Genomic DNA, 12,550 nt, shown 5'->3' with positions numbered 1-12,550 from the left:
AGGCCGGGGGAAGCTGTGGGTTCATGTGTTTGTTACATCAGGATTTGCTTTCTGATCACTTGGGGTTTGATTGGGCTGCGTTAAAAAGGGGTGGCCAGCAGGGAGAGGGAGGTGATTGTCCCCCTCTGCTCTGCTCTTGTGAGGCCCCATCTGCAGTGCTGCGTCCAGGCCTGGGGCCCCCAGCACAGGAGGGACGTGGAGCTCCTGGAGCAGGTCCAGAGGAGGGCACTGAGATGGTCAGAGGGCTGGAGCAGCTCTCCTGTGAGGAAAGGCTGAGGGAACTGGGATTGTTTAGCTTGGAGAAGAGAAGGCTCTGCGGAGACCTCACTGTGGCCTTCAGTACTTGAAAGGAGTGTATATACAGGAGGAGGAATGTCCACAACGAGCGTGGACAGTGACAGGACAAGGGGGAATGGTTTTAAACTGAGACAGGGAGGTTTAGATTGGATATTAGGAGGAAGTTTTTCACACAGAGGTTGGTGATGCACTGGAACAGGTTGCCCAAGGAGGCTGTGGATGCCCCATCCTTGCAGGCATTCAAGGCCAGGCTGGATGTGGCTCTGGGCAGCCTGGTCTGGTGGTTGGCGACCCTGCACATAGCAGGGGGTTGGAACTGGATGAGCATTGTGCTCCTTTGCAACCCAGGCCGTTTATCATTCTGTGATTTGTTGGGCTGAAGTAGAGTAAAGCCCAGCTGAGTTGTTTAATTCAGTTCCATCTTCTTTTAGAGATGAGTCTGAACCTTGCTGTGAAGCTGCCACACTTGCAGAAAATGGGGCTGAAGCATGAAGTCCCCAATATTTGCTGCCAAATGAAATTGCTGCTATTCCAAGAGCAGCCACTCAGCATCTGTCACAACATTCGGTCCTCATGTTAGTAACACTCAGAGTCTGACAGCCATAATGCTTAGATGCAGATGGTTCGGTTGGGTTTTTCAGAGCCACATCAGGCACTGCCCCACACTCTGTGCTGCCAGCCTGCCCTGTGGGCGACAGCCCTGGAGAGAGGGATGCAGGAAGGAAAACATGGGGAAGAACTCACGGTGAATAACAGCAGCACTTCCAGCAATGTGCCCTTTTATGAAAAATATTTCCACCCAAGAACAGCCTCCTCCTCCCTGCATGAGCTGAGCTCCTTTCCCTGGGCAAAGTGCAGGTGCCTGTGGGTCTCATTGCGGGCACCTCGTGCTCCTCCCAGCCCAAATCTGGCTGTGTGCTGTGGTGTTCCACGGCAAAGGTAATGCAGCAAAGCAACCATCCTCGTTTTTGTTGGGCAGTGTGCAGCTGGGTCCAGGTGCCCCAGAGTGCAGTGGTTGGAAGGATGTGGGCTGCTCGCTCTGTGTGCTTTTCTCACCTCCCTGGGGAGGTGGCTGGAGTACTACCTGGTCAGGCTTAAAATGAAATAAGAGCTTAATTTCTAGGGAAATTTGCTATTCTTTGCCCGTCTCTTGGTTGTGTTTCAGCATTGTCTCCCTCAGAGTCTGAGTTAGAGGCGCGTTGAGGCACTTCCCTGTGCCCAAATATTTGCACCTCTCTGGTTGTTGCAGCAGCTAACTCTAGACTGTCACAGGAGCCCTTCATTACCCATTTGCTTTTGTTCAAGCTCCTTTCAAAAACCTGTTATGAAGGATACAGTGTGTAGTGATTTTTCTGTGTAATTTTTATTGAGAGCTTCATGTTCCTGACCGTAAGAGTCTATGAATTGATCAGCTGTAAGACAAGATGGATCTTTGCTGTGAAGTCCCAGAGTAATATTTATCCATCTAATCTCAAGTGATGCTAGAAGAGTGCAATAGGGATGTGTGTTTGAATACACAGGCTTGGAGTGATAACAAGTAGGGTCACGTGCAGTTCACTGAAGTTCTTTGCTTTGAGAAAATGCACGTATTCATAGGAGACGATGGCTGGAGAAAAACTGCTTGAGCTCTGCCTCCCATAGTGCTTTTTTACCGCTCATCTCTCCCATGTGTTCTCCATCTGCAGTTGATGTGAGCACAGCACTGCCCTTGCAAGTTGCCCCAACCTCAGTCCCGATGGATCTGCGCCTGGACCACCAGTTCCCCATGCCCGTGACAGAGCCAACGCTCCGTGAGCAGCAGCTGCAGCAGGAGCTCCTGGCGCTGAAGCAGAAGCAGCAGATCCAGAGGCAGATCCTCATTGCTGAGTTCCAGCGGCAGCACGAGCAGCTCTCCAGGCAGCACGAGGCCCAGCTGCACGAGCACATCAAGGTAAGCGGTAGGCAGCCCTGCTGCTGGTTTGGGATGGAGATGACATTTGGGGGTCTGCACGCCGCAAGGCTTTCCCAGTTCAGCTCTCAGGCTGGGTGCTTTACCTGGCTCCATCGTGCAGGACGAGAAGGAAATCTTTTTACACACGGGGTAAGTAGGAAGTGCAGTTCAGAAGATGGCTGTTGCATAGTGAAAATGTTAGACATTATATAAATATTTCACAGTGATAGACTATTGCTATGGTAACATAAGCTTTCAGAATTGCTAATAGGCTCCCTTTTCAAAGGGGGATTAGCATGGCACATGGTAAATAGTGTTAATGTAATATTAAAAAGCAACCTCAATTCAACCTTATATAACTTTCATTTTAATATAAAGTATATGTCAGAGTAGGGAAGATAGGATTAAAAGTTAATGTTGCATTATTTACAGACTTTTCAAGCACAGTTATTAGCCTGGCTTTGCAAGAATAGTGGCTGTTTGAAAGTAGATTGATGAACAGCAAATGCCTTTGTCCTTAGTGGGTCCTGCCTGTAACCTGCTGTCTTTGGGACAAAGGTGTGGGGAGATGCATGTGTATATACACTGATATACATGCATGTGCACATGTTCGTATGCAGAGATGTGTGTGGGTGTGTGTATAGTTGTGTGTGTGTACATGTGTGCCTCTATGTAAGCTGATTTGGGTAAAAGTCTGCATTAGAAGAAAATCAAGATCAAATTTTAAGAAGCCAGTTCTCATGGTATATCTAGACCATTAAGTAATGAAGGTCTTCCTCTAGTCTATAAGGCTGGCTGGATAAAAACTTAAAATAGAAATGAAGTAATCCCGTACGAAAAAGGATGATGACCTATAAGGCCATCTCCTGTAGCAAGTGTGTCATCTTGCCCAGAATTTCTCTTAAAATGAAATGGCAAGTTATAATTAAATAAATCAATCCCACAGTATCTCACAAAGAAAACAAACCCCGAACCAAGCAGTGAGTAATTAGGAATGTAAGTTTTTTGTGAGAGCAGACTTCTTGTGTCTGTGATCATCAGTCAGCATTTGGATGCTAGATTCACCAGTTTTTTGGTTACTGAGTTTCAGAGGCTGACAACTGCACTTGGTGCAGTGGCTGTAAGTGCAGGGAATCTGTTAGTTTGTCTGGAGAAATTAAACTTACAACCACATATTTGAAGTCTGAACTCAGATCTGTTCAGCTGCTTTATGGCTCATGAAAAACAACATGGGAGGGGAGAGAATATTAAAGGAAAGAAATAAAAATCTGAGCATAAGGGGTTGAAATGTGAAATATGGTATAGAAGCGGCTCTGAATGAAGATGGAAAGCTTTTTTATGGAGGAATTCATGTGCTTTTGGAAAATGGTGCATACATACTGCACTGCTCCAAGCATGCAAGGGGAGGACTGACTCTACATTGAGTCAAGAGAACTTCCCACTGCTTTTATCCTCCTCTTTGCTGTTGATTTGCTGCCTTGGGAGTGCACGGCACACCTAAGGTCATTAGGACATAAATGCTGGCACACGTGAAGATGGTAGGTCTAAAGAATTGTTGCAGAGCAGTTCTGATCCATTGTATTCTTAACAGAAACACAAGGCAGGGATGCAGCTCATGATCTTTTCTGTTCACTCCAACGCTGAGTCTTTAGATTAACTGTGAGAAGGAAACAGCAAATCCCTGACACTCAGAATTAGATGATTGGTTTATGTTGTCACTGATGAGATTAAGAATTTCATTAGTCTCTTGTCTCCAAAGCAAACTGTTCAGTATGCAGGAATAATTCAGACTGAGTGATATAGTTATGAGATTCTTCAACTGAAAATGTTGTTTTGTAGCCTGAGTAGTTTACAGCATTGCAATGAAGGTGTCTATCACTCCCATTAATAAATTTATATTCCCAGTTTCCTCTTCTGGCAGACGTGTAGCCTGCCTGAAGACTGCAGGAGAGCCTGAGCTTGCCCGATTTCTGTTAAGATTGCATGTTAAGACTGGCAACTAGAGTGGACTTGCAGTGTGCCTTTCTGCAGCATCACTTTTAGTTGTTAGATGTTTTCAGCTTCCCTCCAGATGTTGGGTTTTTTTTTTTGATGCAGAAAGCAACCTTTCAGCAGCTACTGCAAGGTAATTGCATACCTTGCAAGCTTGCATGCTTTCAAAAAAAATAATAGTGGCTCCTGCAGATTAGCTAGAACTTTCAATGTCAGAACAACCTCAAAATGTATTGAAACAGATCAAAACATTAAAATAAAAACATAAAAGTTCAAACCTTACAGTCGTATCAAACAAAATGGCAGTTCTTTGACTTTCTCTCTGACATTGGTTTCCTTGGAAATGGTCAGGACCTTTGTTATTCATGCTGTTGAATTCTGAAATTGCTTTGTTGTAGGCTATTTCCACAAAGAGAGGAGAGTACTGCACCTTCCTGTGTTTTGCATATCTTGACAATGCTATTTAGAATGTATTAATTTGGCTTTTCTCATTGCTGCCTAGCATCCAGCATTTTAACCAACGAGAGTGAAGGCAGGGCTTTATGTGCTTTACCCTGTCTTGTGCCTGTTTCTGAAACTTCATGCCTACAGTTCCTAGATTGTAGGTGTATATTTTGGTATGGTGGGGCAGCCTCTGGGTGCAGCTGCATACACAGAGCAAATACTGCATTGGGCCTCCCATTTGGCAAGGTGTTCGGATTAAATACCTTTGCACTCTTTCACTTGTAGATGTTGAATAGTTTTTTCAACAGGAATGCACTGGCTGGGCGTCTGCTCTGAAGATTGTCACACACCAGGGTATAGAGGTGAAGATAAGAATGGTTTTGATTCATTTCTTCAGCAGCTCTTGTATCCAGAGGAGGTGGAATTTCTGTTTAGCATTTTCGAGTTACAGCAAGCAGCGTTGAGATTTTAAAGCTCTTCTTTGTTGAACGTGTTAAACTCTCAGCTAATACAGTTGCAGTTGTGGTTTGTGTTTGTTTTCTTTCTTTTTAATACCATGTTGTTGGTCTGAGCAGAGAAACTTCTGATTCAAGAGAAGGCTCAGGGAGTGGGGCAGTATCTCTCCCTCCCTCCGTCCCAGCCAAAGCAGTACTATAAGAAACATCTTAAATTCTTTTTAAGTCAATTAAATTTGGCTTGAGAAATGCTGGCATGTTTTTCTGCATTTCTATTCCAGTAGATAACTTAATCTGAAGTTTTGGTATTTTCCAGAAGTTGGTTTTATTCCAGCAGCCCAGCTTTAATTGTCTGATCTAGAGCAGGAGCAGGCGGGTGACCACTGTCCCCTGTCCCCCCATCAGTCCCTGCTATCACAGATACTCAGCTGCTCGCATTGGAGTAGAAATAGTGTTTGGGAAAAAATGGTTTTCATGCAAAAGGGGGCACATTCCGGAAGATGGTGCAATCTGGAGGAGCAGGCTGAGAGCAAAATGATGTTTGTGGAAGGAAAGGCTATAATGGAACGTAGCTGCAGCTCGACGTGTTGAGGGAGCGGGATCGTGGCGCACAGGGAGGAATGAGAAAAGTCTGACTTGTTTAGGGAAAATTAGCTGAGCCTTCTGAAGACTTCACACCATATGGAAATACAGAAAACTGTCTTTCACAACTACAGTGCGGCTTTGTAAATTGCTGCAACTTGACATCTGAAAGCGGAGCAAGATGGGAGCCGGGGCTGCAGCGGCTGGCTGGAGGGATGGACAGGAGCTCGGCTCCAGCACGGCCGCTCACCTTTGGTGAAGCAGATTTTCCACGGAGGCGTGCCTCTCCAGATGTGCAGCAGTGCTTATAGCCTTCCAATCTGCCTTCTGAAATAAAAACAAGGATGGAACAAGGAACCCGGCGCCCAGGCTGTTGCCGGTGAGACTGTGGAAAGGCTCTCTGCAGGTTCCAGCGTGAGCTCGGCCTGACCTTTGATTGTGAAGCCACCGGCAGGGAATATTTTCCTTTCTGAGTCACTGATTCCCAGCCAAGATCAGCTGGAAGTTACCAAAAGCTTTTCCATTTGCCTTTTGGTCAAGGGCTGGAGCTAGACGATCGAAGAGGGGCAGGACGTGTGCTTTGGCAGTGCTGGAGGCATCTGGGGCAGCGTGAGCTCCACAGATCAGTGAGATGCCTGGTGGGTGATGCAGCTCATCTCTGCCTTTGCACTGCTCGAGGTTGGAGCAGGGCTCGGAGGAGCTCTGGCTGTTTTATAGCCAGAGCTGGAAAATTTTTCAGGATGCTGACGCACATCAGCGTTAGCACATGGCAGCAGGCTGCAAAGTGTGCTGATGGAGATGGGACGGCTGCAGGCAAGCAGCTAAGGCTCACAGTTCCTTGTGAAACTCAAATCTTAACCTGGAGGCAGGCAGTGGTGTTAATTCTGCCATGCGACTCCTCATTTTTTTTCTGGCATCAGGTAACAAAGTATTAGAGTGCATATTAGAGCACTGTGCTGTTTGTGTGTGTATAGGGCAGAGAAGTGCATGTATAGGGTGTTCAGAGACATTGTGGGTTCATGCATAAGAAGTGACAGCACTGTGCATAGGAGGGAGCTCTGTAACAGCGTTCACCAAGGAGTGATGCTGGAATTGTTTTGATTTTTTTTATTAACACAGAAATTTCATACTTTCAGCAGAATGCTTGTGCTGCTGAGTGGCCTCGTGCCAATAAATAAAAATATGTGGAATGTTTTCAGACATTGGCTTTATATATAGCAACATTCAGATAAAACACAGGGAGATGGATTTGTTTTTGCTGTTTTCAAATGATGTGTTTTCCATTAGCACGACTTCTGGGCTGATGGAGGGGAGATAACAAATCTATGCTGGCAGTACCTGAGTTGATTATTCAGAGACATGGGGAGGAGCTCTCCAGCCATTCCTTACTTTTGTTTGAGGGTAGAAGTCTTCCAGGGAATCTGAAATTCCAATAAAATGGAATTTCTTTCCAAAGATATCTGGAGTTTGTATCACGTTGATGTTGAAGTGAGAAGCTGCTCTTTGCTTTCATTTGGTGACAGCTGCCCTTGCATCGGTTGGTTTGCTCACAGGATTGCAGTGACATTAGCTGATAGTGTGACTGCTTTTGGCCCTTGTGTTGCCCAGTCTCTTCTTGGTGGCCTCTTTGAGATGAGTTGTTTCTTACTTTCCAAACAGGAAAAAGTACTGTTAAAAACCTGCTGACACGCTTGATGTCATCTGTTTTCATCCCACGTCTTTGCTGGCTGCTTCCTTCCCTGTGCAGCGGGCTGGGGATGCTGAAGAAACACCTTGAAGCCTTGACCAGAGCCCTGTCCTGCCCTGCTGCTGCCCCTTCTGTTGTGCTGCTGAGCTGCTTGTTGGATCTGATCTGCCTCCATGTAGCCAGACTCCCTCAGCTCCACTTTGTGACTGTTCTGCAGAGCACCCACTCCTTGCAGTCTGCACCGCTTTCAAGAGAAACTTAAAAAGCCCGGAGATACCAGGTGTCTGCCTCTGTGTTCTGATATGATAGGATTATTCATCTTAGAGAACTGCAGCTGGGTACAGGCAGTGGTAAAAACAGACTGAACATTTTGTGCCTTGTTACGACTTGAATTCATTGCACACTGTTCTCTTGCTATTTCTAGATGGTTTTCTCTTCTTTGTCAGTGACCTTCTCTTGTTCTTCTGGTACATGTAGCTGACTCTGTGGCCTGAAAGTCTTAAACCTGGATCCTGCAAAACTTAACTTCTGATGGCAGTAGCCCCGGGGAAAGCTTTTGTAAGATCAGAGCATTTGCTCCCTTTGAAGGCTGGGGGTGACTTTCCTCATGCTCAAAGGCAAGATCTTTTCCAAGAACAGTGAGGGGCAAATCTGCACGCGGAGGTGTGTGTAATGCTGGGTTCTTAGAGAATTCTGGGAAGCATCAGTGGTTTCTGGACTGAGGCTGGATTGCTCAGCCAGGAGGACTGTCTGCAGTAGTCCTTACAGATGGTCTTAGAAGATTAAGTAGCTAAGGGAGCATGTTTTCATTTGGCTCCTCCTGAGATGGACCCTGTTTGCAGGGTGGAAGGAGCAGAATGGGAATCACAGATCTCACTCCAGCAGGTGGACTTGGTGGCTTTCATCCTGTAGAACCCTGTGCCATTGTCTATGGCATTGGCTGTGGAGCAAGCCGTGCCCTCCTTGCACCATCACCTGTGTCCTTTGTTTCAAGGTTCCCAGCTTTCTATCAGAACGTGGAGTCTTTCCATGGAGTCTTAAATTGGGCTGGCTCTTGGATATTCTGAAAGCCTGACTGATGTAAATGAGAGAAATGTCAGGGTTCACTGGCTCACAAATAACAAGATCTTGCTTACTTGATAGCACTTAGTCATTTTTTTCAGAGGAATCCAAGCAACTTTTGAAGTGGTTAAATGTGTTCTTTTCATAGCATGAATTTGTCTCCTGGCATAATGTGAGTGGGGCACACTGGTATTTTTTTAAAGCTTAAAGCCTTATGGTTTCTATTCAATTTAGAATTTCAAAATAAACAGCAGGAAAAAAAAAAAAAAGCACATTTCCAGTTCACACTTAAATTTTCAGCTTCAACTTTATATTATTTTTGAACTAGATAAAATTAGATCGGTATAAGGTTTAAGGGAATACGTTGAGAATCAAGGCAGGAGCAGAGAAACACCCAAGCAAATCCTGTTAAAATATCAGAAATAGTGACCTGTTAATATATACTATCACTGATTAAATTAACATTCATAAACTGAGAATTCCTGTTACTGTATATGGTCTCAGCAAGATTCAGCTGGTGTACATGAGGGTGACGTTGTGCTTAAAATGTAAATCATGCAGTGAATAACCTCACTTGTCTACGCACAGTATGAACAATGTTTTAGGCTTAATCTCCATGTTTATGTTTCCTGTTGAACTGGTGATGATGTGTAAAAATGATAGATGTTTGGTATTTCAGTTGGTGCCATGCTACCTTTAAACACGATGCTTCTGCTCTGCTAGCATCAGCATTGAATGATGTTGGCCACTCTCTTTCAGTCAGTAGCCTTCCTGCAGGCACAGCAGGCATGTGGGCTGTCACTGTCCCCTTTCAGGCACAGGAACAAAAGGTGGTCTGCTTCACCTCATCTCAGGGCATTAAAACTCTGACAAAGGAGCTGAACCAGAAATCCCAGACACACACGTGGTGGCTGATGCTTTGTGGCAGCAGTTGGACTACTAACAGTGAGAATGCCAAAGATGGAACTGAGCACGTCTTGCTGCCCTCCAGTCCCTTTGTGTTCGGGAGTGGAAGGCACTTCCCTGTCTCATTTCACTTTGCACAGGTGCTTTGCAGGTGTTGAAGGCTGGCAGAAATGCTCTGGTGAGGTTTCCCTCCCCTCCTCTTGTGCCTGCCAGCTTACTGGTTCAGCTGCTCTGTTCCTGTTCTGTTATACAGATGACCAAGAGTGGTGAATCAGTGGTGCAGCCATCTTCTTTCCACCGTTCATATTTCCTTCACTGAACTGACCAAAATCTGATGGTGATTTTTCTAGATGTTCCCATTACAGGATCTTTGGCCAACATCTCCACTCCTGATACGGATTTTTGCATCAGATTTCCATTCCAGCTCCTCCATTCCCTGCACCCTGAAGCAGTTTTGAAAAGACAGAATTTTTCTTCTGGGGACTGACGTCAGTGAGGGCATGACAAAATCTCATGTGGCCTTAAACATCTGAGGTTCATATCTATTCCAGGGAATTGCACGGCTCCAGTTTACCAAGAGTCCTTATTGCCATCATGGTCAGTTCTGGATATGCAGAGGACAGCAGTTGAACTTACTGCACAAACTTTCTGCCTTTTAGGAATGGTGAGCAGTCGTAGGTGTGAAAGAAATGGAGATACAGAAGTATATATCCATGTATGAACTGCTAAACTAATAACGTGGGATCATTTCACCTAGGTCTGGCAGTAAGGAAACTTAGGCATCATTCCCCTTCCTGAAGACGTCTGAGCCTCATAAACTTGAAGACCAGACAGTCTCAGTTGGATATGTCTACCTCAGACCCATCTCTTGCCCAGGAAGCTGTCAGCAGGGAAGGATTGTTTTCCTGCACAGCGCAGAGGCTGGCTGCAGCAAATTCTGGCACAGGACTGCCTGCTGTCAGCCTGTCTGATAGCTGGAAGGGGGCAGGCTGAATATACATTCAGATATGTCCAAGAAAAGAGGTGATAGGCATTTGTTTGCCTGAGCTGTATTTTCAGATGTTTGTGTCTAGGAGCTCTTGCTACTTGGCTCCTGCTCAAAACCACAACTCTTCCCCAGTATAACCAATTAATTCTGACTTGTCTCCAGTATTCCAGAAGGTATCTTCCATAAAGCCTGACTGGCTTTGTCCTTGGAATTAAAACCCGTTGCGATGGAGCCAAGAGAGAGAATCCTGAAACAGGAGCAATAGCCCGAGACGGCAGTAAACAGGATGGGGAGAACACGAAGTGGAGAATTCAGCCAAAGGAATGGCTAGCTTTGAAATTTGTTTAAAATGACCCCATAGAATAGAGGTTCTTCCAGAGTATATCAGAATATGCCGTCCGCTCATACACTGTGGTTTTTTTTTTTTTGGTGATTTGATGTATATATTTTTCAGCTGGTGCTTCCTTGATTATCACCTACAATTTTCCTTAAATTTTATACAATCCGAGCTCCAGATCCTTCTGAATATATGAATTAACCTCTCACAGACTATAGAATTTGCCAAAACCAGTGGCATATGATTTACCTTAAAAACATCTTTGCTCCAAAACCCAGCCTCATTGCCTGAGAGGTGAGAGCGCAATCCTGTGAAGCCTCTCAAAGTATTTCCTGGGTCGTGCCTCTGCTTTTAAGCTGCACGTTCAGCAAGTGCTGAGAAGATGGCTTTTGGTAATGTCCAGTGTTGTCAGTTTTGAAGCATGTATTTTACTTGTACATCCTTGTGACTTCTTTGAGGCTGTTGTCTCTATCACTGAACAGCTTGTTGTTCAGGGGTTATAATGGGCAGCAGCTGAAGCTGTTGTACACAGCCTCTGAGATTTCCTGCAAGAAGTCCTGCTCCAACAGCTCCTTATCTCGTGCTGGGGACCCCAGACCTGGATGCAGTACTCCAGAGGAGGCCTCACAAAGGCAAAGCAGGAGGGGACAGTCACCTCCCTTGTCCTACTGCCATTCTTCAGTTGATGCAGCCCAGCATACTGTTGGTTTTCTGGGCTGCAAGTGCACACTGTTGGCTTGTGTCAAGCTTTTATTCCACCAGAACCCCCGAGTCCTTCTCCACAGGGCTACTCCCATCATCACACAGTCTGTTCTGGTGTTTGGGATTGCCTTGACCCAGAGACAACATTTTGTGCTTGGCCCTGTGAGGTTCACACAGGCCCATGTCTCAAGTCTTTCCACGTCTCTTTGGATGGCATCCCTTCCTCCTGTTTTGTCAGCTGCACCACTCAGCATGGCATCATCCACAAACTTGCTGAGGGTGCATTCAGTCTTACTGTTTATCACTGATAAAGATACTGAGCAGGACTGGTCACAAGACAGGCTTGAGAGACACCATTTGTCACTGATCTCCACCTGTGCAAGTAGGTATGCTGGCCCATGGGGCCAGACTACCCTTTCATCTGTGCTTCTGCTTAACTGCTTTGCTCTGGAAGGAGCTAGAAATGTCAAATTCAAAGAGGAGCAGAAGTCTTTAGTGTGATGTCCTGCTGTGCATGTTATAGCACCTTCCATAGGTGATGTCAGGTTGAGGTTGCAGTTAGGAGATAGATGCAAAACAAAGCTGCTTTGGATCACAGCAAACTTTTACCAGCAGTAAGTGTGCCAGCTGTTGCTCACCCAGACTTGCATGTGTGAGGGTTATGTGTAAGGGTGAGCTGTCTGGTTACAGGTAGTTTTATGTTGCCTTCCACTAATTGCTGTAAGGTAAAGCGTTTGAAATATGTACTATAAAGATAAAGGAGCTATAATCGAAGCTTCAAAACCTCTCCTGCTTTGCAGATTTTGAACAGCTTTACCATGGTGTGTCAAGTGAGTGACAGAAGGACCTTTAAAGCAGCCGTTGTATGGGAAGGAAGGAGCAGAATGTGGGCAGAGAGCCGTGTCTGGCTTCTGGGGGAAGAATAAGGTGGTGTCTGCAGCAGATTGGGGGATGCAGGAAGGATTTGCATTCTTCTGCTCATCTAGCAAATGAAGGAGTGCTTATGGAAGCCTTAATGCAGCACATCTTTGTGAAACACATCCTCCTTCTTTCCAGTAAATGGGATCTTTGGTGTCAGTACCACCCTCTTTCCAGGAGGACACTGGCTTTCTTTTGGGCTAAGGCTGCTGGAAGGTTTCGTGGCACTACCTTGCCAGTTTTCTTGTCA

The 12,550-nt window shown here is 45.6% G+C and overlaps 1 protein-coding gene across 11 annotated transcripts in view; it reads left to right on the top strand.

The window, feature by feature from the left end:
* Positions 1–12,550, top strand: part of HDAC4 (histone deacetylase 4) — a 217,509-nt gene that overhangs the window by 104,365 nt on the left and 100,594 nt on the right. For all 11 annotated transcript variants that reach the window (XM_031604499.2, XM_090144556.1, XM_090144557.1 and 8 more), the window contains one exon: positions 1,983–2,227. In XM_031604499.2, the coding sequence (XP_031460359.1) occupies positions 1,983–2,227 (245 nt within the window). The remainder of the gene's footprint in view (positions 1–1,982; positions 2,228–12,550) is intronic.

The sequence above is a fragment of the Phasianus colchicus genome, chromosome 7 (assembly GCF_987193195.1).
Source record: "Phasianus colchicus chromosome 7, bPhaCol1.hap1.1, whole genome shotgun sequence".
NCBI classification, from domain to species: Eukaryota; Metazoa; Chordata; class Aves; order Galliformes; family Phasianidae; genus Phasianus; species Phasianus colchicus.
This window is presented reverse-complemented; position numbering and strand designations above follow the sequence as displayed.